The 23,514-nt window shown below is 51.2% G+C and overlaps 2 protein-coding genes across 7 annotated transcripts; one reads left to right on the top strand and one right to left on the bottom strand.

The window, feature by feature from the left end:
- The first annotated feature begins 178 nt into the window (after window positions 1–178).
- E4F1 (E4F transcription factor 1) lies at window positions 179–13,565 on the top strand. Of its 6 annotated transcripts, none has more exons than XM_064153460.1 (14): window positions 179–528; window positions 926–1,077; window positions 1,214–1,313; window positions 1,799–1,998; window positions 2,190–2,310; window positions 3,029–3,181; window positions 4,075–4,241; window positions 5,383–5,610; window positions 6,080–6,185; window positions 7,122–7,339; window positions 8,601–8,799; window positions 9,560–9,720; window positions 11,220–11,282; window positions 12,327–13,565. In XM_064153460.1, the coding sequence occupies exons 1-14, from the start codon at window positions 372–374 to the stop codon at window positions 12,672–12,674; spliced, it is 2,373 nt and encodes a 790-aa protein (XP_064009530.1). In that variant the 5' UTR covers window positions 179–371; the 3' UTR covers window positions 12,675–13,565. The 6 variants fall into 6 exon arrangements, with proteins under 6 accessions (XP_064009530.1, XP_064009529.1, XP_064009532.1 ...); XM_064153459.1 differs by having other exon boundaries at window positions 6,077–6,185; XM_064153462.1 differs by having other exon boundaries at window positions 5,380–5,592.
- Window positions 13,566–14,477: 912 nt separating this feature from the next.
- On the bottom strand, window positions 14,478–22,916 carry ZDHHC4 (zinc finger DHHC-type palmitoyltransferase 4). The gene is made up of 7 exons (XM_064153463.1): window positions 22,844–22,916; window positions 22,281–22,411; window positions 19,461–19,534; window positions 17,712–17,890; window positions 17,497–17,622; window positions 17,085–17,329; window positions 14,478–14,827 (listed from the first exon to the last, which is right to left on the bottom strand). Exons 2-7 carry the CDS (start codon window positions 22,401–22,403, stop codon window positions 14,540–14,542), a joined length of 1,035 nt encoding a protein of 344 aa, XP_064009533.1. The 5' UTR covers window positions 22,404–22,411; window positions 22,844–22,916; the 3' UTR covers window positions 14,478–14,539.
- Window positions 22,917–23,514: the final 598 nt, after the last annotated feature.

Raw genomic sequence — 23,514 nt, 5'->3', positions numbered from 1 at the left:
CCGCACGTCTCCACAGAGGGGCGGCCGGGTCGCTGCGCTCTCATTGGTCATCCTCGTCGTAGTCTCGCCCCCTAAGCGCTGCTATTGGCCAGAGGAGCGCGGTCACCTCCGGCGCTCAGCGACCCATTGGGCCGTCCAGCGGCCCCGGGGGCTCGTTAGGTAACTCGCTAAGCTCCGGACCTGGGCACTGAGGTCGGAGGTCACTGGGAGGGGTGCGTGGGGCCCGGCGCTAGCGCTGCCTGCCGGCACTCGGGCCGTGCGCGGCTCCGTTCGCGGGGGACTCCCGCGGCGGCCCGGCCCGTGGCACGCTGCCCGTTGTTATGACGACACGGCCGTAAAGCCGCCATCTTGGCGGTGCGGCTCGTTGCGACATGGAGGCCGCGATGGCAACGAGCGCGGGGCCGGCGGCGCTTACGGCAGCCGCGGCCGAGCAGCGGGAGGAGGCGGCGGCGGAGGGTTCCGGCTCTTCCGCGCCTCCCGCCGGCCCCGCCGCCTTCCTCAGCCTCCCGGCGCCCTTCAGCGAGGAAGGTACCAGGCGTGGGGCGGGCGGTGCCGCCGCGACAGGGCAAGCAGGGCCTGGGGGACGCCGAAGAGGGCTTGTCCCGGCGGAACAGGCGTTTGGCGCAGGGTGAGGGAGGTCTCAGCTGTGCCGGTTCTGTCAACAGGCATCGGGAGGCGGCTGACATCAGGGTGTCCGTCCCCCGCTGCGCCCCGTTCCCCCTCCGGGCGGCGAAAGCGGAGCCCCACGGTCTGGCCAAGCCGGGGAAACCGCTCCGCATACCGGCCCGCTGAGGGAGCAAAAGTGCCCGTCGGCACCCCGGGGTCCTTTCTCTCCGGGAGTCGGGGTTCGGCGGGCCACGCAGAAGTTTTCTGTCTCAAGCAGCTCTTTAAGAGGTGCCGAATTGTCTTGGTTTTTCAATCGCAGACGAAGATGACGTCCACAAGTGCGGCCGCTGCCAGGCCGAGTTCACCTCCTTGGAAGAGTTTGTGCAGCACAAATTGCAGAAGGTCTGCCAGCGAGCTCCGGAGGCTCTGGCTGCTGCATCAGCAGGGCTCTTCAAGCAAGAAGTACAAAAGGTGACAGCAGGCTTCTCCTCAAGCCGTGACTGAAAATAATTAGGATGCAACGGTCTGTTGGGTTGGAGGGGAGAGAACAGAGTGCAGTGTTTGTCAAGGTAATAAAACCTCTCTGCTCAAATGTCATCTGTTACAGCAAGTGGTTCCTTCTGTCGAGGAGTCGATAACTGTTGCTCATATAGTTGTTGAAGCATCTTCAATAGCAGAGGAAATCAGCAACGCATCCGCTATAGTAGGTGAGCTCCGAGGTGCTTGCCTTCATCCCCCCACTCAGGCAGGAACTGGGGTGTGCAGCCAGGCTTCTCTTTGGTGTGTGTTGCAGTTGGGATGCACAACACCTTGCTGTTACTGAGCTTTGCTGCTGAGTGTTACCTTGGACGTGGTGTCCCTAGGCCAGCTTTGCAATTTTCTCCACATTACTGCAAATTAGAGCTTAAACTCCATTCCACAAGTGTCCATTTTAATGTTTATGCTGCAATCGTGACATTGCAGAGACCTGTGTTCCACATTTAAAGTACCTGCTTCTTTCTACCACATGAAATACTGAAACATTAAATTGTTCTAAAGCTCTGTTCTGTAAATGACATCACTGTCTTGAGGCCTTAAGCAGCCTGATCTAGTGGAGGGTGACCCTTTCCATGTCAGGGAGGTTGGAAGTAGGTGATCTTTAAGACCCTTTCTAACCCATACCATCCTATGAATCTTCCTGTCCTCTCCCCAGGCAGTGGGCACATCAAAGAAGTCATCGTAGCAGGAGACCATGTTTTTGAAAACCCCAATGGCCACATTGATGGGGAAGCTGCTGAAGAGCAAAGCCACCCTGTGGAGCAGGATGTTTCCACAGAGCTGATAAAGGTTAAGCTGCTGATTAACAAAGAAGGGAGATACGTGTGTGAGCTGTGCCAGAAGACGTTTAAAACCGTGAGTGCCACTGCTGCTGTGTTTGGGTTAGGGAGTTGTTAGTGCTAGCTGCTAACAAAGACTTGAAAGTGATGGGCTGCACTTTGAAAGCAAAGTTCTGCTTTCAGAAGGTGTGTTGGATGCTCTTCAGAGTTGAAATGTAAACCTTTTAAGCACTTGGCACGTCTTTTAAGATGGAATTCTCTCCCCAGGCCAGCATTCTCAAAGCGCACATGATCACGCACAGCAGCAGAAAGGACTATGAATGTAAACTCTGTGGGACATCTTTCAGGACAAAAGGCTCTCTCATTCGACACCATCGGTGCCACACGGGTAAGGCAGTGCTCCAAAACCAGAGATGCTCAGCACTGGAGTTGGGGCTCTTCAGCCTGCAGAAGAGAAGCCTCCAGGGAGACCTTAGAGCAGCCTTCCAGGATTTGAAGAGGGTGGCAGGAGAGCCAGAGAGGGACTTTTGACAAAGGCATGGAGTGACAGGGCAGAGGAGAGTGACTTCGAACTGGAAGAGGCTGGATTGGGATTGAACATTAGGAGGAAATAGAGCAGACTGCCCAGGGAGGTTGTCTTCTCTGGAGACATTCAAACCCTGCCTGGGTTGGAGTTGGAGGATCTCTATAGGTCCCTTCAGACCCCTAACATTCTGTGATTCTGTGAAATTCTTCCCCCTGAGGGTGGTGCACTGGAACAAGTTGTACAGAGAAGCTGCTGGAGCTCCAAGCAAAGTTGAATGTGGCCACGAGCAGCTGGTGTAAGAGGAGGTATCTCTGCCCGTGGCAAGGAGGGAGGTTGGACCTAGATGATCTTTAAGGTCCCTTCCAAGCCAAACCATTCTGTGATCCAGCTCACCTTCAGTGGAATTCACTGCTGCTTTCCCCCTTCTGCTGAACTCAGAGTGGAGCATCCTGGGAGGCCAAGCAAGGTGTGGGATAGGCAGTTTGCTGGCTGTAGAAGCATGAAAGTGTTCTTCTGGCAGCCAGTTGCATGCTGGCCATGCTTAGTTTAATACTGTTGTGTCCATTCTCATCATTTCCAGATGAAAGACCTTACAAATGCAAGAAATGTGGGAAAAGCTTCCGGGAATCAGGAGCTTTGACTCGACACCTGAAATCTCTGACACCTTGCACCGAAAAAATCCGCTTCAACGTGAACAAAGAAATCGTGGTCAACAAAGATGATCTGCCAACAGGTCAGTCATGCTCTGGCTTCCTGCTGTGTGTCTGAGAAAAACGTGCTCCTGACATGCTTTCTCACTTCTGAAAGGAAATACCTCTGTGATAATCAACTTATATTTTTTAGGTAGGAGAAAGGAATTCTTAGAATGGTTTGGGTTGGAAAGGATCTCCGAAGGTCATCCAGTCTAACTCCCCTATAGGGACATCCTCCACTAGATCAGGTGGCTCAGAGTCTTGTCCAGCCTCAGCATGAATAGCTTCAGGGATGAGGCCCCAACTCCCTCCCTGGATAACCTGTTGCAGTGTTCCAGCACCCTCATGGTGCAGAACTTGTTCCTCACATCCAATCTAAATCTGCTCTGCTCTCGTTCCAAACCACTGCCCTTGTCCTGTCACTGCAGGCCATTGCAAACAGTCCCTCTGCAGCCTTCTTGTAGCCCCTTTTAGGGAGCTATTAGGTGTCCCTGGAGCCTTCTCTTCTCCAGGCTGAACACTCCCAGCTCCCTCAACCTGTCCTCATAGCAGAAGTGCTTCAGCCCTGTGATCATTTTCATGGCCTTCCTCTGGACCCTGCTCCATCCGGTTCATGTCCTTCCTGTGTTGAGGGCTCCAGAGCTGGATGCAGTACTCCAGGTGAGGTCTCCCCAGAGCACAGCACAGTGGCAGAATCACCTCATTCTGCTGGCCGCTCTGCTCTTGATGCAGCTCAGGCTGCCATTGGCCTTCTGGGCTGCAGATGCCTGCTGCTGTTAGAGCTGAGTGATAAACCTAAAGTGCATGTGGCCAAATTCTGTCTGTGAGGATCTGCTACAGACATGGCTTTAGCAGGCATCTGGTCCTCAGGACACAGAAGATTGCTGAAGGGTGGCAGTACAGCAGGTGACTCCTTGTGCTTTTTCTCTTGAAGGATCCTGTAGCTCCAACACAGAGCCTGTCACATCCTTAGCCAGTGAGCCCATCGAGTCCTCTCCCATCATTCACCTCATGACAGATGCAAAAGGCAACGTTCTCCACGAGGTCCACGTCCAAATGCAGGAGCTTCCTGTTGTGGAGGCGAAATCTCTGGACCAAGATGTGAGTGTAATTTCTCTTGAATTCCCTGCATAGTTTAGGCAAAGAAAGAGTTTGAGGTATTTCACAGAGTCACAGAATTGTTTGGGTTGGAAAAGACCTCTAAGATTATCAGAGTCCAACCTTCAATGACTACCCCATGGCCATTAAACCATGTCCCCAAGTGCCACGTCCACATGTTTCTTCACCTCAGACAAAACATTCTAAGGTGCTGAGATGAAATCTATCTAGAGTAAATGCTTCATGAGCTGCTTTTCCATCTGAGAATGTAGAAGGTGGACTCTGGCTGTGGCTGAGGCTTGGCAGTGTGTGTATAGCACATGGGCTGGGGTAGGGTTCACCACCATGCATTGAATGCTACAGGAGGTGCTTCTCTTGGCCATTTCCTGGTTAGAAGTATAGAACTGTTGAGGTTGGAAGAGATCTTTCAGATCAAGTCCAACCACTTGCCCAGATCTCACTGCTGCTGCTAAACCACCACCACTAAACCTTGTCCCTCAGCACCACATCCATGCATCTTTTAAAGGCCTCCAGGGATAGTGACTCCACCATCTTCCTGGGCAACCTGTTCCAGTGCCTGAGAGCCCTTTCTGAGAAGAAATTGTTGTAGTATTCATTTTTTCCCCTGATACTTCTTGCAAAGCCATTGCTACTTGGGTTTTACAGCTGTACACCTCCCACCTCTTTCTCCAGTGTTGCACTTATGTCAACCAGCAGTGACCTGTCCTGAGGCTCTACTAAGGTCTGTGTGCTCCTTGGGCTATATGTTTTCAGAATACAGATTCACCTCCTCTTCTTCCTCAGCCCAAGATCATCTTGGTAATCTTTCAGCTCTCTATGACATTAATGGCACTGGAACAGGTTGCCCAGGAAGGTGGTGGAGTTGCCATCCCTGGAGCTGTTTAAAAGAGGTACAGATATGGTGCTGAGGGACACGATTTAGTGGCAATGGTGGGGTTGTGGGCTCCAGGTGAGAGGTTGGACTTGGTCATCTCAAAGGTCTATTCCAACCTCAACAGCTCTACAATTCTAGTTCTGTTAGACACCTCAGAAAGACAAATTCTTATAGCAATATGACTGTAAAAAAGGGGTAAACTCTGTTATTTGCTGCACTAGTGAATTGGGTTGTTTCTCCCTTCAGCAGCCACATCCTGAGGAGCTGCCCTGTGAGGGCGAAGTGAACAATGAGAACCTGCTGAGGCAAGCCATGAGGAATTCAGGCATTGTCATCGAGAGAGTTGCTGTGGAGGAGGTGCAGAAGCCCCCTGAGCCTGCTGTGGCTGCTCCAGAAGAACTAGAAAATGAAGTGGTGGAAGCAGAAGAGGAGCCATGTGGGGAGCAGCAGTGTGTTGAAGTAGAGCAAGCAGAGTCTGTATGTTTGTATTGGAATGGTCTGCCCAGGGCAGTGGTGGAGTCACCATCCCTGGGGGTATTCAGGCAGTGTGTGAACCTGGCACTTAGGGCCATGGTTTAGTGGTGACCCTTCAGTGCTGAGTTGAGGGTTGGACTGGATGATCTTGATGTCTCCTCCAACCAGATATATTCTGTGATTACATATGGGAAGGTTTTCATCCTGCCTGCACTGAGGAGAGGTTGTGCCTTAACACCCTGTGCCTTCTCAGCATGTCTCTGCCTGTGCCTGGGGCTTTGTGTCAGCTTTCATGATGTCTTTTCACATGTGCTCTAAGTGTGGTGGTAGCACACATCTGCTCTCTTCTGCTCATAACAGGCCTGTTGCTTGGCAGAGCTGGAGGAGTTAGCGGGGAGTTTGGGTGGCAGTTCTTAACTGGTGCATGCACCAGCACAAAAACATTTATGTTGTTCCATTTTCTCCCCAGCAGACCAATGTGGAAAGAACAAATGGGTACAAAAGTTACATTTGTCCTCACTGTAACGAAGCCTTCAGTGAAGCTGCTTCCTTTGAAACGCACATCAAAGGTCATTTAGGTAAAGCTCTGCTGCTTATGCTGTTGTCTACAATGTGCTATGTCTTGCTGTGACTTTGTTTCAGATTCCTTGCCTTGATGTGGCCACTAGCTGTGCATGCTCAGTTGATGCTTAACAGAGTAATAGAAACAGTTGAGCTCTAGAATAGAAGGTAAAAGAAATGCTAAAAGTCCACCAAAGTTTTCATGTTTCAGGGCCAGCAGTGCCTCTTTGAGAGCAGAGTTTGTTGAGGAGGCCAATAAAGAGGTTAGCAATGCAGAAGAGGGTGGTAAGCTGGAGCTGCTGCTGCTTAACAGTCACCAAAGAACAACTTTTGAGCAGAATTCTCTTGAGAGCAGGTCTGGAGGAGGTCATGAAGATGATCAGAGGGCTGGAACACCTCTCCTATAGGCTGTGAGATTCAGGGCTTTTCAGCCTGGGGGAGAGAAGGCTCTGGGGAGACTTGAAAGCAGCCTTCTGTCACCTAAAGGGGACTACAAGAAAGTTTGTGAGGGACTTTATTCAAAGGCTTGTAGTGATGAGAAGATGGGCAATGGTTTTAAGATGGGAGAGGGGAGATTTAGACTAGAGATTAGGAAGACATTCTTGTCTGAGTGGTAAGACCCTGGCACAAGTTGCTCAGGGAGGCTGTGGATGCCCTCTCCCCGGAGATGTTCAAGGCCAGGTTGGATGAGCAGACTGGGCTAGAGGGAGGTTTCCCTGCCCAGGGCAGGGGTGTTGGAATTAGATGGGCTTTAAGGTCCCTTCCAACCCAAAGCATTCTGTGATTCTATGAGTCACAAAACGAGAGAATGCCTGAAGGTGCAGCTGAAAATCTGATTTCTCTCCTCTGGGATAATTTCTTTGTAGGAATTGTGCTGCAGATGCTAGAAGTTTGTTCCTAGATGCTTCTGCTGGCTGTCCTGTGTCATCCATGTGCTCTCCCTCTCTCTCTAGATTACAAACCTTTTAAGTGTGAGGAGTGTGGCAAAGAGTTCACCAAGGGCTACCTGCTGAAGAGGCATCAGGAAGTGCACGTGAACGAGCGGCGCTTCCGCTGCGGAGAGTGTGGAAAGCTCTACAAGACCATCTCCCACGTGAAGGGGCACCGCCGGGTGCATTCCGATGAGAGGCCCTACTCCTGCCCCACGTGTGGCAAGCGGTACAAGACAAAGGTGTGCCCCCCTGCCCCAGCTCCCTGCCCTTCAGGTTGTCTTTCCCAGAGCCAGGCTTTGGGAGAAGTTAGGTTTTGCTCCTAAAAGAACAAATGTGAGTGCTCAACCTGTCTCTCTGATCTTGAGCTCCAGAAGGAGCTTTTCATTCAGTGGGCAAAAGAGGGATGGTCTTGCAAACAAACCCTTTGTGTTTGGGAAGAGACTGTGTCTTCCTATGTGGAAAAAGTGATGTAGTGATAGAAGGGTTTATGTTGGCAAAGAGCTTTCAGATCATCCAGTCCAACCATTCTCTAACTACTGAGTCTGGTGCTAAGCCATGGCCCTCAGCACCGTGTCTCTGCAAATCTGAAACACCTCCAGGGATGGGGATTCAACTACTGCCCTGGGCAGCCTGTTCTAGTGTTTGAGAACCCTTTCAGTCAAGAAATTTCTTCTAATGTCCAACCTAAACCTGCCCTGGTCCATCTTAAGGCCATTTTCCTCTTGTTCTGTTACTTGTTCCTTCAGAGAAGAGACCAACCTCCACTCAGCTCCAGCTTCCATTCAGGGAGTTGAAGAGAGCCAGGTCTCCTCTCAGCCTCCCTTTCTCCAAGCTAAACAACCCCAGGTCTCTCAGCTGCTCCTCACCAGCCCTGTTCTCCAGGCCCTTCCCCACCTTTGTTGTCCTTCTCTGAACCCGCTTTAGCCCCTCCATGTCCTTCTTGGAGTGAGAGGCCCAAAACTGAACCCAGGATCCAAGATGTGACCTCACCTATATTGTGTACAGGGGCACAATCCCTACTCTGGCCCTGCTGGCCACACTATTGCAGATACAGGCTAAGAAACTGAAATCAAGTCTCTATGAGATGGTGAAGGGAGACCTGGCTCTCTACAACTCACTGAAAGATGGTTCAGGCCAGGTGAGGGTTGGTCTCTTCTCCCAAGAACAAGTGGTAGGACAAGAGGAAAGTGCCTCAAGTTGCACCAGGGAAGGTTTAGGTTGGACACAAGGAACGATTTCTTCTATTTGAGGATTGTCAAGGTCTGGCCCAGGCTGCCCAGGGAGGTGGTGGAGTCCCCATCCCTGGAGGGGTTTCAGGGCAGTGGAGATGTGGAGCTGAGCGCCATGGTTGAGCTGTGACCAGCAAGCGCTGGCTTAAGGGTTGGACTTCATGATCCTAAAGATGTTCTCCAGCCCAACTCAATTCTCTAATTCCAAAGTCCACCCTGCTTTGGTCTGTCATTGCCTTGAGCTGCCCTTTGCTGGGCTGTCTGTGCACAGAACGCCCAGGATGTCCATTTCCGTACCCACCTGGAGCACAAGCCCTACGTCTGCCAGTACTGCAGCCGCGGCTTCCACGAGAAGGGCTCCCTGGTGCGCCACATCCGCCGCCACACGGGCGAGAAGCCCTTCAAGTGCTACAAGTGCGGCCGGGGCTTCGCGGAGCATGGCACCCTCAACAGGCACCTGAAGACCAAAGGTGAGCTGGCAGAGCTTGGTTGTGTCAAGGTGGCCTTGGCAGAGTGTGGTTCTACGGCTGGGCGCTGGGGAGGGGTCACAGCTTGAGTCCTGGGTACGAGGGTGCCAGAGCGCTGCAGCCAGCTGCCCAGAGAGGTTGTGGAGCCTCCCTCTCTGGAGGGATTCCAGTATCTGAAGCGGGGGGCTATGGGAAGGCTGGGGAGAGCCTGTTTATAAGGTCATGTAATGACAGGATGAGGGGTAATGGGTTTCAACTGCCAGAGGGGAGATGTAAACTAGATGTTAGGAAGAAGTTCTTTACAGCAAGGGTGGTGAGACACTGGCACAGGTTGCCCAGGGAGGCTGTGGATTCTCCCTCCCTGGAGGTGTTCAAGGCCAGGTTAGATGAGGCCTTGAGTGACCTGTTCTAGTGAGAGGTGTCCCTGCTTATGGCAGTGGTTTGGAACTGGGAGATCTTTGAGGTCCTTTCCAGCCTAAACCATTCTGTGATTCCAGACCCATATGCATGTGTACCTGTGTGGCTTGCCCTACATGATCCTGCTTTGGCAGGGAGGCTGGACTCAATGATCTCAAGTGGTCCCTGTGATCCGGTGATGACCACTTGGCCTGGCTTAGTGGGATGGCTGTTGTCTGACTGCTGGTGACTTGTCAGCAGCATCCTCTTAAAGAGGCCTTGTTTGTACTGCATGTCTTTTTGCAGGTGCTCCTGTATTTGAAGTGGTTATGGAAAATAATCTCTCTGTGTTGTCTTTGGAATCCAGGTGGCTGCCTCCTTGCTTTGAAAGATGTGGAAGAAGTGATAGTGTCTGAGGAAAGTCAGTCAGCTGACAATTTGGCTGCAACTGTCATTTCTGAAGATCCTCACACTGTGCTGGTAGAGTTCTCCTCTGTGGTGGCAGACACTCAGGAATACATCATTGAGGTAAGGTGAGGGGCAAAGAGCCTCCTTATGAGCTCAGCACAGGACTTTGGCAGCAAAAACTCCCCTTGAGCATGTCTCTTATCAAGAAGAAAATAGAGTAGGATGTAGCCAGCACTGCTTCTGCCTTCATGATTCTAGGAGTTGGACTTGTCATGGGTTAGGGCTGGGCTGGCCCCTAAATGAATGTCAGATGCTCTCTTGTAACCCTTCTTCCCTCCCAGAAGGGGAGCTGGTGCTTTCTGCTACAGGTCCAGGAAGGACCAGTACCCCCAGCTGCAGTGCAGAACACATTTGTAATACCCTCTTCTGTCTGGACTGGGACAGCCTTGACATTTAATTTCTAAAGACTGCATCTTTTGTGCAGGTCTCCCTGGGTAAGGGGAGTTGGAGTAGCTGTGGTGTGTGTCAGAGGGGCGGGCTCATGGAGCCTGAGTAGCTGTGGTGTAGACACCAGAGGAATTGAGGTAGTTGCACAACACCTACACCTGCCCCAGTGTCTGATCTGACACCCCCATTCAGGAGAATCAGTAGGAGAACCAGTGCTAAAATTGTGCTGTTCCAATACCAACCATATCTCCAGTCTTCAGGATTTAGTGGATCAGCTGGGCATGGAAAGGAGTAGCATTACCCGTGGTGAAACTGGAGGTGTAATTAGTAACAAAATCCACTGTGTGGTGCATGAGTTGCCCAGCTCAGTCTCTGCCCAGCAGAGATCAGTGGGAACATTTGCCCAAAAGAGATAAACCACGAATAAAAGAAGGGAATGACACCAGAAGGTACTCAGGAGGCGAGGCAGCAGCACCCAATTCTCAGCTCCTCTCACAGAAGACCCAGCGTGATGCTGTGCTCAGCAGTGACACGATGTGAGAAGTCTGCTTGAATTTCCAACCCGTGGAGACTCAGAGGAAGCAGCCTGAGCCTCTCTCAGCTGAGTGGGCCAAAATTCCAGCTCCACAGGCAACCCTAGCCCCGGTTTGGGCCACACTGGGCACCAAGTAAATCTGTCATGAGTGGAGGTTGGTCTGGTCACTAAATGAATGACAGACTCTACAAAGCCTGCTCCCTTCCCAAAGGAGAGGAGAAAGAGAACAAGGGAGAGAAAATTCCTTATTTTTGGAAGAGTTGTGGAGGCTCCAAGCCTGGAATTGTTCAAGGCCAGGTTGGATGAGGTTTCGAGCAACCTGGTCTAGAAGGAGGTGGCCCTGCCCATGGCAGGGGGTTGGAACTAGGTGAGATCAGGTCCCTTCCAACCCAAACCACTCTGTGACTCCCTTTTAGTTCTGCCATCATTTTTCTCCTTTGGTTATTTGTGAGCACTCTGCATTAAAGCTGCTCTTGATGATGGGATTTGGAGGGAATTTCAGGGAGATGCCTTTGAGGGAACAGAAAGGCTTTTGTAAAACATCATAGTGTCTTACATTTTGGTAAGAAAAAGGTGTTTGGGTTTGGTTTTTTTTGTCATAACCTATAAAGGGAATGATCCTATTATCTCCTTCCAGACTGCTACTGAAGACATGGAGACCAGTGAAGCTACTGAAATAATAGAGGGGACAAGACATGAGGTAAAGCCACCACATAAACTGTTATTTTGAGGACTTGTAGATAAGTTGAGCCACTTTCAGTGAGTGAAAGTCATGGTAAATAACCTAACTTCAGATTATTCATTCACCTGCCTCTGTAGTGCAGACCTGTCTGTGTGAAAAACATTCTGCTGGTCATACTGGGTCGGTTGGAGCTCTGTTAACCCCAGATCGCCTCCATGGTTGTGGCCTGTGACTTGTGTGGTGACATACAGGGGAGCACCACTGCTAGCTGAGGACACTTTTATGTGTTGCTTGTACTGTCCTGCTGGTCACCACACCTTGTTTATGGTGATGGTGGCACTGGAAAGCTGCCCAGTAAAGAAGGACCTGGGTGTGCTGGTCAGCAGCAGATGAAGATGAGCCAGGGTGTGCCCAAGTGGCCAAGACTAACAGCATCCTGGCCTGGATCAGCAGTGGTGTGGCCAGCAGGACCACGGCAGTGATCTTACCCCTGTATTTGGCACTGGTGAGGCCACATCTCAAATCCTAGGTTCAGTTTTGGGCCCCTTGCTCCAAGAAGGACACTGAGGGGCTGGAGAAGGTCCAGAGAAGAGCTGGTGAAAGGTCTGGAGAACAGGGCTGGTGAGGAGCAGTTGAGGGAACTGGGGTTGTTCAGCCTGCAGGAAAGGAGGCTGAGGGGAGACCTCTTTGCTTGCTATAACTCCCTGAAAGGAGGTTGGACTGAGGTGTCTTCTCCCAAGGGGCAAGTGACAGGGCAAGAGGAAACAACCTCAGGTTTAGGTGAGACAGTAGAACAAACTGCTTACCTGAAAGGATTCTCAAACCCTGGAGCAAGCTGCCCAGGGGGGTGTTTGAATCCTCATTCCTGGAGGTGTTTTCAAATCTTCAGAGATGTGATGCTGAGGGTCGTGCCATGGCTTAGCACCAGACTTGAAAGAGTTAGTGAACCATTGGACTGGAAGATCTGAAAGGTCTTTTCCAACCTAAAGGACTCTGTGCTAACTGTCTGTGCTTAGAGGACAACATGCTGAGAAATAACCTGGCCTCCTGCCCTTCCTGTAGGTCGACAGCCACATTATGAAGGTTGTGCAGCAGATTGTAAATCAAGCAAACTCTGGTCACCAGATCATCGTGCAGAACGTCACCGTGGCAGAGAACTCTGAGGTGAGCACAGACACAGCAGACACCATCACCATTGCCACCCCTGAGAGCCTGACGGAGCAGGTGGCCATGACGCTGGCCTCAGCCATTGGAGAAGGAGCTGTGCTGACCACGGAGGGTGGCATCGAGACAGAAGAAGCCACAGTGACAATGGTAGCCTCTGAGGACATTGAAATCATGGAACACGCAGGAGAGTTATTGATTGCCTCCCAGGAGGGGGAAGTGGAGGTGCAGACTGTGATTGTGTGAGCAGTAGCATGCAGCGAGCCCCTGATGGCTGTGGCAAACTCCACAGGTTTTGCTCCACTCTGGGGAGCTGACCTAGAGAAGGGATGGAGAGGAGGCTTCTGAGGGTGAGTGGGGATGGTACAACTCCAGGGGTTTTCTGCTTAAAATGGAGGTGGCAGGAATTAAAAGTCTGCATGGTTACGTGGTGGGAGTGCCTGAGAAGCCCCTACCCAACAGTATTTTGTACAGCTGCTCCAAGAAGGGCAGGTGTTTGCAAAGCACTTACCTCTGAGCACAGGACAGCAGCCTTCTGGTGCTTCAAGGCTTCAGAAAGTGAAGCAAATCTGCAAAGTCTCCTCAGAGACAGCTTCATCCTCTGCATCTGAATCCAAGAGAACCAAACACAGGGAGCTCTGGTGTGTGCTCACCACCACTCCACAGCTTCCAAGCCTTTAACCTCACTGCTCCAGTCCTCCTGAGGCATGGTACTGCACTGTTTCCCCTTTGCCTCCTTTCTTTCACTCCCTGCCTTTCCACCTCTCCCCTGCCCTCCTTTTCCGTTTCCCCCCTCTCGCCCCTTCCCCCCCTCTCGCCCACTCCCCCTCCTCCTCTTGCCCCTTCCGCCCACTCTCCCTCCTCCTCTCACCCCTTCCGCCCTCTCCACCTCCTCCTCTCGCCCCTTCCCCCCTCTCCCCCGGACAAGTAGCCTTACATGCTGGTCTGACAGAAGGCACCCCTAGCCCTTGCACTGCCAGACGGGCTGCTCTGGGAGCCAGTCGTTTGGTGAAGCCATACTGTACAGCAGTTCTTTTTTATTTGAAATCAGAGGTGGGTTTTTAATGGGAGATTGTACAGACTGGGCCTGTAAATAAAGGCATTTTTTCCAAATAAAGCTATTTAAAGTTCCTATGATATTTCTCTAATTATTCTGCTCTGTTAGCCCTCAAACAGTACAAAGGGTGGAGAATTGAACGTTATACTTAAGAAACCTTCAGCTGGAGTGAGTCAAACACTCTAGGTTTTACCCCAACAGGGGGGCAGTACAGCCATGCTGTAGAATCTTTCAAGTGAGGCCTTCAGAGGGATTGCAGAAGGCCATTTAATAGCTTTGGGTTTACTTCTATCTTCTGATATTAAGGCAGAGGGTTTTTCCTGAGGGACGCTCCAGAAGAAGACAACATCACCCCCTTCAGGTACTGGCAGGCTGCTATTAGGTCTCCCCAGAGTTTTCTCTAGGGTGAAAAATCCCAGCTTTTTCAGCCTGTCGTTGTAGCAGAGGTACTCCATCCCCCTCACTGTTTTATGCTCCATCAGGTCCACATCCTCCTTCTATTGAGGTCTCCCCAGAACAAAGCACAGTGGCAGAATTGCCTCTCAAGCTGCTGGCCACACTGCTTTCGACGCCGTTGGCCTTCCAGGCTGCAGGTACCCATTGATGGCTCATGTTCAGCTTCTCACCCACCAGCACGCTCAAGTCCTCACAATCTCATCACCCTCTAGCCCTGTACTGGTATCTAGGATTGCCCTGACCTAGATGCAGGACCTTGCCCTTCGCCTTGTTCAAGCAGGTGAGGTTCTCCTCAGCTCACCTCTCCGGCTTGCCCAGGTCCCTCTGGATGCCATCCCCATCCTGCAGACTTATCAACTGCACCACTCAGCTTGGTGTCAATCTGCAGACTTGCTGAGGGTGCTTCAACCTCACTGTCTATCATTTCTGAAGTTATTGAATAGCAGTGGCCCCAATACAGATCTTTGAAGAACAGCACTTGATCACCTCAACTCAGTTTGCCTGTATCACAGTGACAGGTATTGTGCAGTATATAAACACAAGAAAATGAAGAAGTTTACAAAAAGTTCAAAAATGCACATAGCAAAACCCCCTATTTTCATGTTTTCTTCTTTCCTTCCAGCACTGGAGGAGGCCTAAAGATTTCCTTTAAATTCACCCAGGCTCCTTTAGAATAAATGTTTTTGTAAACAGCTTCTCTCAGCTGAGGCTGAAAGGTTAGGTGGTGGCAGCACTCCCCAGATCTTCTGGATTTATACCATTCATTGGACGTTTGGTTGGTTAAGGTCAGGTAGAGGATGAAGCAGCAGTAAGCTCCCAGCACAAGTGTGAGGAGAAGAACAAATCCCAGCATGAAGACAATCCTAGGAAAAGTCAGGAAGAGGTGCTGCAAAGAAAGAAAATAACAGAAATCACAGAAGCACCTGCTTGGAAGAAACCTTAAGATCACTGAGTCTAGAACCTAACACCTCCCTGTGCATGAATCTTAGGCTGTACAATAGTTTGGGTTGGAAGGGATCTCCAAAGGTCATCCAGTCCACCCCCAACCCCTGCAGGCAGCGGGGACATCATCCAGTAGAGCAGGTTGCTCAGAGCCTTGTCCAGCCTCACCTTCAATATCTTCAGGGATGGGGCCTCAACTCTCTCCCTGAGCAACTTGCAGTGTTCCAGCACCCTCACGGTGCAGAACTTGTTCCTCACATCCAATCTACACCTGCTCTGTGCTCATTTCAAACCATTGCCCTCATCCTGTCACTGCAGACAATTGCAAAGAGTCCATCTGCAGATCTCTTGTAGCCCCCTTCAGGTACTGGCAGGCTGCTACTAGGTCTCCCTGGAGCCTTCTCTTCGGCAGGCTGAACAGCCCCAGCTCCCTCAGCTTGTCCCTTTAGCAGAGGTGCTCCAGCCCCCTGAGCATTTTACGTGACTCTCCTCTGGTCCATGTCCTTAAGCTCCTCATCCAAACTTCATTTAAACTCCTCTAGAGATGAGGACTTCAATGCCCTGGGCAGCCTGACCCAGCACCAGCTGAAGTCTTTTTCCTAATAATAACAGTAACTTAGTCTAACAGCTGGAGCATTAAATTACAGAATCCTCAAATCCCAGCATGGTGGGGGTTGGAAGGGACCTCTGGAGATCATCCAGTCCAACCCCCCTGCTATAGCAGGGTACCCACAGCAGCTTGGCCAGGATCACAACACCCAGCTGGGTTTGGAAGCTCTCCAGACAAGGAGACTCCACAACCTCTCTGGGCAGCCTGTTCCAGCACCCTCAAAGTGAAGAAGTTTCGCCCTATATTTAGATGGAAAAAAAATCAATCTCATGGAGCTGTGTGAGCAATGCAATGCCCTGCTGACATGAACATCCACCTGCACATGCCCTGTCCCCATCTAGCTGAGGGATGGTCTATGCTGACTCATCCGAAAATGTGCCAGTCTATGTTTTAATTCCTCAGCAGTGAGTATTTTCTACACCCATTGATCCCAGGATGTATTTCAGTTTGGAGTTTTGCTTGGTTGGGTTTTGTTGGGTTTTTTAATTAAAATAGCCCATTAATGCAGCTCATCTGAGAACAAACTGCCAAATGATGAGGCTACAATCTGGCACAGCTTCATGTTTTGCTGACGTGATCCAGTTGAAGCAGCTCTGTTCTGAGGTAAATTCCAACACTGGTAACAGTGCTGCTCAAATATGAGACAAGATTCCCTGACCAAGATCCCTTCAGAATGGCCCAAGGCTGAAAGAGTTGTTGCCTAGGATGAGGAAAAGAGAAAGCATTTACTAGTTATGTCCTTGCTGCCATGGTAAAAGAAAGGATGAGGGGACTTAGCTCTCTACAGCTCCCTGAAAGGAGGTTGAAGCCAGGTGGGGGTTGGTCTCTTCTGCCAGGTAACAAATGATAGGACAAGAAGAAACAACCTCAAGTTGTCCCAGGGAAGCTTCAGGTTGGACACGAGGAACAATTTCTTCCCTTTGAGGGTTGTCAAGGCCTGTCTTAAGCTGCCCAGGGAGGTGGTGGACCCCCCATGCCTAGAGGGGTTTCAAAGCCACGGAGGTGTGGTGCTGAAGACCATGGTTTAGTGGTGACCTGGCAGTGCTGGGTTAAGGGTTGGACTCTGAGCTTGGAGGTCTCTTCCAACCTTAACCATTTTATGACTGAAATGGAAATGACTAGAGAGACTCCAAGTCAGCTTTTGCTTGTATGTGAGAGAAAATATATCCCAATTTCAGGGTAGTACAGTCCTGTTTTAACAGCCCCATGAGGATATCTTAAGGATTTGATTCCTAATTGTTCCCTAAATGTTACTCTAAGACATCACAGAATCATAGAACAGTTTGAATTGAAAGGGACCTTAAAGATCATCCAGTTCCAACCCTCTTGCCATCTGCAGGGACATTGGGTGGTCACTGAAATGTGAAAGGCATTCTATACGAAATATGTGAGAAGAATGTGAGAACCCCTCAGATTTTCCCAGTGCTCTGCAGTTTAGTTCTCCAAACTGGATTGGCTGTAGGAAGACAGCAAAACCCTGCAGTCTGTCCGTGTCCTGCCTGGGAGAACAAGTGAACCTACAAGATTCCTGAAAGCTAAGATTGAGATCAATCTTTTTTGAAAGTAAATACTCCAGACACCATAAACTCACCTGAACAATGAAGAGGAGCCCCACAGCACGCTCCTGTCCTTGCTCATCAATGTATTTCCCATGCAGCATGTCTGAGAGCAGCACCACTTGGATGAGCAATGCTGCTGAGATGCTGGTGATGGCTGCAGCCATGGCAGTGAGCGTGAGGAGGTAGAAGAAGAAATGCTTGGCATTGGAGGCACCAATGCAGTTGTTGACCCACACACAGTGGTGATCAAATCGATGCACACAGACACTGCAGATACCTGAGGAGCAGTCAGCAACAGGACAGCTCAGTTACTTTCTGAAGTCATCAATTTGATTTTCAGACAGTTTAGGATAGCTTTTCATCTGAAAGACTCTGCCCCAAGCCTGGAGCATCCATGGGGCTGTTGTGACCCTAGGAAGTTATCAAGGCAGTGATGGTTCTTACTGCAGTGTTTTGACCTGGCTGGCTTCTCCATGTGGCAGGTAGGACACACAATGCCCCTCTGAAACAAGACCCCATCATAGGCATAGATCTTCACCAGTGAGGAGTGATTAGATGTTGTTATTATACCTGTAAAGGAAACAATAAAGCCAGTCAAATTTCTGGTGCTTGTAACATCATTCAGGCTCTTTTTTATCTCACAATCAGCAGGAGTTTACCCGGATCAGCCCAGGAACAGAGGATGAAACAGCCCATGTTGCCCACCAGCAGTAGGTAGGGCAGCAGCAGAAGGAGGAGAGGGAACTGCAGCTCCCAACAGTAAACGGCCACTTCCCAGGTGTACTCCCCATACACAGCAGCTTGCAGGGCTAGGTGCAGGGCCACGAAGAGGCAGTTTCTGCAACAGAAAGGGGATGGTCTAGTTAACAGCATCTTGCTTAACAGGTCAAGTACACTCAGAGGTGATCACCAAAGACATGTCTTTTAGGTTTTCAGGCCAGCATGGATTGCATATTAATAGTGTTTCCCTTGACAGTTGTCAAGGCCTGGCCTAAGCTGTCCAGAGCAGTAATGGAGGCCCTGTCCCTGGAAGAGTTTCAAAGCTGTGGAGATGTGGTGCTGGGGACCAAAGTTTAGTGGTGACCTGGCAGTGCTGGGTTAAGGGTTCGACTGGGTGATCCTAAAGGTTTCTTCCAACCCATTCTGTGAATGAGGTGACAGTCTAAGGGGGTGTGTGGAGGATCAAAGTGCCTCCAGCACACAGCAGAAACTAGTAAAGACAACTACCCCAGCGTCACCAGACAACTGCTCTGCTGCTGACTGAACATCTGACAGTGTCACCATTCTCTCCTGAACTGTGTCAACAGAAGAGTACAGGACAGCAGAACACACTGATCAACTGTAGGTGTTAGGTCCCTCAAGTGTCTGTCCTAGTGGAGCTGCTGTCCCTAGAGGAAAAGTCTTTCCATCACTTCTAAAGCACCAGGCTTTGCAGGACAGCACAAAATTCACCTTAACTCAGCAGGCTGCAGGTTGGTAGCTCTGCAGCTTGCCCTTGAGCCACCTGGACAACCGAGCTGCTGGGCTCAGACTAATGGGATTTGAGAGAGAGGATGGGAATCACCAGCTCTGTCTAAACTCAGTCTGCAGCTGCCAGAGAGTCTGTGGTGGGTGCTGTCTCCCATCAGCGTGACCAACATCTGTTCTACTGGGAGCTACTCAGCCACATTATCTTTGTGTTAATATATTCCAGTATTTCAGGCACCATCTTCCCAACAATGAGGAAGGAACAAAAGACACCAGTGTGGCAAACCTTAAAGGGAACCTGTCAACCTCTATAAGCATCCCTAACAAAGAGAAAATCACAGAATGGTAAAGGGTGGAAGTGACCTCTGGAGATCACCCAGTCCAACTCCCTGCTAAGGCAGACTCACCTAGAAAAGGTCACCCAAGAGTATGTCCATGTGGGTTTGGAATGTCTAAGAGATGGAGATTCCACCACCTCTCTGGGCAGCCTGTTCCAGTGCTGCATCACCACTAGACCAAAGAAGCTCCTCCTCATTTTAGACAGAACTTCTTATGTTCAAGTTTGTGCTCATTTCCCCTTGTCCTGTCACTGGGTACTACTGCAAACAGTCTGATTCCATGCTCCGGGCACCCACCCTTGAAGTACTGATCAGCACTGATGAGATCCCCCCTCAGTTCATGTTTTGTCCAGACTAAACAGCCCAAATTCTCTCAGTGTTCCCTCACAAGACAAATAGATGTGTCAGTCCTCTCAGCACATTTGCAGACGTTTGCTGTACCCTCTCCAGCAAGTCCCTGTCCTCCCTGAACTGGGGAGCCCAGAACTGGACCCAGTATATCTAAGGGTGACACTGAAAGCTTTGGTGGTGGCAGAAGGTCACCCAGAGTGGCCAGAAATACTTGTAAAAACTGCCAATAGCATTAAACAAAAGATGCAATACCTTGTGTGGAAGAGCCTGTGACACGTCCTCTGCATCGCTCTCTGGAGCTGTGCGGGGATTACAAGTGACAATACCTGAAGGAAATGAAAACACTGCGTTAGCTGAACTGCCATCACTTCTGCCTTGTGCAGCAGTCAGATCAAACCTCATCCCTCAGCAGTACATCTGCTGCCAGCTCAATGGGGAGGAAGCTGGTTTCCAAGGCCATCTGAACTCAGGCAGGCACATTGCTGGGTTTTTCCAAGTGGGAGTGAGGTTCCATATCCTCAGGAGCCCAAGAGGCACAAACAAACCTATCTGGGTTAATGTGTGAAAGTTCTAAGGAGCTTATAGTGGGTTACAGACTGGGTAACTGGTTAAGCAGGGGATAGAACTGAGCCATTTCCGAGCTGCAATATGCTTCAGCAGGACAGCTGACAGATGCAAGAGGAGATAAGTGAAGGGATAAAAGCCTCCCATACAATAAGAAAAGGAAAAAAACCCAAACCGCCTCACAACCTAACCAAAAGTCAAACAAACCCCACCAGAACCAACTTAATTCATCTTCTTCAACTGCAGCTCTCAGTCAGTCTGATAACTCCAATGTCAAAATTTCAAATTAAAGAAATCCATTCCTGTGAGGGTGCTGAGACACTGAAATAGGCTGCCCAGGGAGGTAGTGGATGCTCCCTCCCTCAAGGTGATCAAGGCCAGGCTGGATGAGGCCTCGAGCAACCTGGTCTAGTGGGAACTGGGACCACATGATCTTGAATGTCCCTTCCAACCCAAAACATTCTATCAATCTATCAACTCCACATCTATCTAACTGCTGTTTCAAACCCAGCTAGACACAATGAAGAAGAAAGCTGCCTGCACTGGTCTGTGACTGTGGAATTGTCTGCCACTGCTGTTTAGAAGAGAGATCTCTATAGCAACACGCTGCTCCATCAGCAGCCCAGGAACTGGAGCAGCTGAGCCTATTTCTAGCTGACATGGAAAGAAAATATGCAGCGAGAGCTTCTTGCCTCTGATGTGAAAGACCAGAAGGCAAAAAGCATATGGGGAGTTGGGAAGATGTTAAATATTTTCCTTTTAACTGATGTGCCTCAAATCAGCAGCTCAACTGACAAATCTTGTTAAGGAGGAGCTAACAGGAAACACAGAGCCAGGCAGAAAAGCAACCTGCACCCAAGTGACAATTCAAATTTGCATTAATCACAGAATGATGGAATAGTTTGGGCTGGAAGGGACCTCCAAAGGTTTTCCAGTCCAACCCCCTGCAGTCAGCAGGGTCATCTTCCTCTAGAGCAGGTTGCACAGAGGCTTGTCCAGTCTCACCTTGAATATTTCCAGGGATGGGGTCTCAACTCCCTCCCTGGCAACCTGTTCCAGTGTTTTGTCACTCTTGCTGTAAAGAATTTCTTCCTCATCTCCAGTCTAAATCTTCCCTCATGAGAGGCTCTCATCATGAAAGCTTCCATCCTTACTACTGACATGCACTGACTGCAGCCAGCCTGGCACAGGCAAGAAAAGAGATGTGAGACACAAAAGGCTTTTTGCTGCCTGCTTGGGCAAGATTTCACCAGCCAAAATGAAACTTATTTCGCTTTCTAATCCCAATGAGGAGTTGTCAAATCAGGATGAAATGTGAGACGGGATCCCAGAGCTGGGATTTACTTAGCCTGACGACAAGGAGACTGAGAGACCACCATGCTGCTCTCTACAACTCCCTGAAAGCAGGATGGCGTGAGAATCATAGAATCAACCAGGTTGGAAGAGACCTCCAAGATCATCCAGTCCAACCTAGCACCCAGCCCTATCCAGTCAACTAGACCATGGCACCAAGTGCCCCATCCAGTCTCCTCTTGAAGACCTCCAGGGACAGTGACTCCACCACCTCCCTGGGCAGCCCATTCCAATGCCAATCACTCTCTCTGTGAAGAACTTCCTCCTAACATCCAGCCTATACCTACCCTGGCACAACTTGAGACTGTGTCCCCTTGTTCTATTGCTGGTTGCCTGGGAGAAGAGGCCACCCCCCACCTGGCTACAGCCTCCCTTCAGGTAGTTGTAGACAGTAATAAGATCACCCCTGAGCCTCCTCTTCTCCAGGCTAAACACCCCCAGCTCCCTCAGCCTCTCCTCATAGGGTTTATGCTCCAGGCCCTTCACCAGCTTTGTCGCCCTTCTCTGGACACCTTCCAGCACCTCAACATCTCTCTTGAATTGAGGGGCCCAGAACTGGACACAGTACTCAAGGTGTGGTCTGACCAGTGCTGAGTACAGGGGCAGAATAACCTCCCTTGTCCTGCTGGCCACACTGTTCCTGATGCAGGCCAGGATGCCATTGGCTCTCTTGGCCACCTGGGCACACTGCTGGCTCATCTTTAGTCTACTGTCTATCAGTACCCCCAGGTCCCTTTCCTCCTGGCTGCTCTCCAGCCACTCCTCTTGTTCCAAGCAACTAACAACAGCACAAGACAAAAAGGCCTCAAACTGCACCAGGGGAGGTTTAGGTTGGATATTAGCAAAAATTTCTTTCCTGCAAGAGTGATCAGACTGCCCAGGGAGGTGTTTGAGTCACCATCCCTGGAGGTGTTAAAAAATCAAGTAGATGTGGCACTTTGGGACATGGTGGTCATGGAGGTGCCTGGCAGACAGTCGGATCTGATGATTATTTAGAGGTCTTTTCCAACCTTTATGATTCTGTGAGCAGTCTAACCACATCCTATCACTTTTCATGGAGAAGAAATACATCATTTGCACTGATTTTAGCAGAGGGAACTAGGTCAGATCAGCAGAACAGGGCACGGTCCTCACTCTGGAAGCTCAGTTCCTTACCTGGCTTGCACCATTGGCACTTCTTGTGAAGAAACTCTCTTTCCTTCCTGAGCAGATGCAAAGCAGAGCACCAGCAGCGAGAACAAAAGCCAAGTAAATCAAGAAGAGTGTCAGAAAGTCCATTCTGCGCCCTGCAATGGAACAGAAGCAGCTTATTAGTGCCCCTCAGCGCCAGCTCCCTGCAGTAGTGCTCAGGTCTGGCCATTCTTCACGCTACTTGGTCACTAAGCCACAGGCATGCGGCAGCTGGGAAGTGTCCCCCAGCGCTGCCACGACAGCCTGCGATGTTTCAGTGGGTTTTTTCTGTGCCAGGGCAACTCCTGGACAGGGGATGGGGGAGCTGGGCCTCTGACAGCACTCAGGGCTGCGTGTCTGAGCCCTGCCAGCAGTGAGGAGCTCCCCGGCCGGAGGGACGGCCCGAGAGGCCTCTGATGGCAGCGGGACAGGGGCCGGCGGCCTCCGGGGTGCCCGGCAGGCCAGGGGTACCCAGTGGGCCATAACCACGGCGCCGGTGCCCAGGACGGAGGGACAGGTGGCGCGGGCGCGGAGGCACCGGGACACACCGAGTGAGGCACAGCGAGGGGGCACCGGGAGCTCCCGCAGCGCGCCCGCGGCCGCCGCTCACCGCCGCCACAGGCCGCCCAATCGATGGCCGAGCTCTGCCCCGGCCACTCGGCGCTCGGCGGCGGCGGCAGCGCCTGGCAACGGCCGGAAGCGGCGGCAGAGCCCTGCCGCCAAGGCCTGGCCCGGGAGAGTTGCGGGGCTGCTGCGGCCCCCGGCGAGCCGCCGAGCAGCTGGTTCGGCCCCAGCCGTTCGGAACGGCTAAAAGGGCTACCGGCACGGCCCTGAGGAGCGGGGCCTGCCCCATGCTGAGGGGAGCTGAGCGGTTCTGGGACGGGGGTGCCGCCGGGAAGCGCCTCCAGATGGAGGAAGAAGCCAGCCGTGGCCTGCTGGAGGAACTGCCAGAGGGGGTTCTGCCTTCCTCTGCAGCAGGAAACGAAGCCCAAAGCAGGGAAAATAAAAGCCGGGTGATTTCCGCAGGTCCCGGAGGTTTGTGTTGTCCTTAGGGGCCCGGGCAGCTCCTGGCCGCGGGCTGTGTGCCGTCGGTGGGCTGCTCTCCTTGCCGGGGGCTGTGTGACACCGCCGAGTGGCATGGTGCGTCTTGGCCAGTTCCCCAGGAGCCTGCCAACGCTTCCTTCACGTTCGCTGCCTTTGGTGAAACCTCTATAAAGTG

The sequence above is a fragment of the Pogoniulus pusillus genome, chromosome 13 (genome assembly GCF_015220805.1).
Source record: "Pogoniulus pusillus isolate bPogPus1 chromosome 13, bPogPus1.pri, whole genome shotgun sequence".
NCBI classification, from domain to species: domain Eukaryota; kingdom Metazoa; phylum Chordata; class Aves; order Piciformes; family Lybiidae; genus Pogoniulus; species Pogoniulus pusillus.
The sequence above is the reverse complement of the archived record's forward strand: the minus strand, read 5'-3'. Positions and strand labels throughout refer to the sequence as shown.

Coding starts and splice junctions, on each gene's coding strand:
- E4F1 (XM_064153457.1), top strand. CDS start 372: ATGGAGGCCGCGATGGCAACGAGCGCGGGGCCGGCGGCGCTTACGGCA. Junction 4,242..5,379: donor CGAAATCTCTGGACCAAGAT/GTGAGTGTAATT, acceptor TTCTCCCTTCAG/CAGCCACATCCTGAGGAGCT. Junction 5,611..6,076: donor AAGTAGAGCAAGCAGAGTCT/GTATGTTTGTAT, acceptor TTTTCTCCCCAG/CAGACCAATGTGGAAAGAAC.
- ZDHHC4 (XM_064153463.1), bottom strand. CDS start 22,403: ATGGACTTTCTGACACTCTTCTTGATTTACTTGGCTTTTGTTCTCGCT. Junction 17,891..19,460: donor CACAGGCTCTTCCACACAAG/GTATTGCATCTT, acceptor TTTCTGTTGCAG/AAACTGCCTCTTCGTGGCCC. Junction 14,828..17,084: donor GGCTCCTCTTCATTGTTCAG/GTGAGTTTATGG, acceptor CTTTCTTTGCAG/CACCTCTTCCTGACTTTTCC.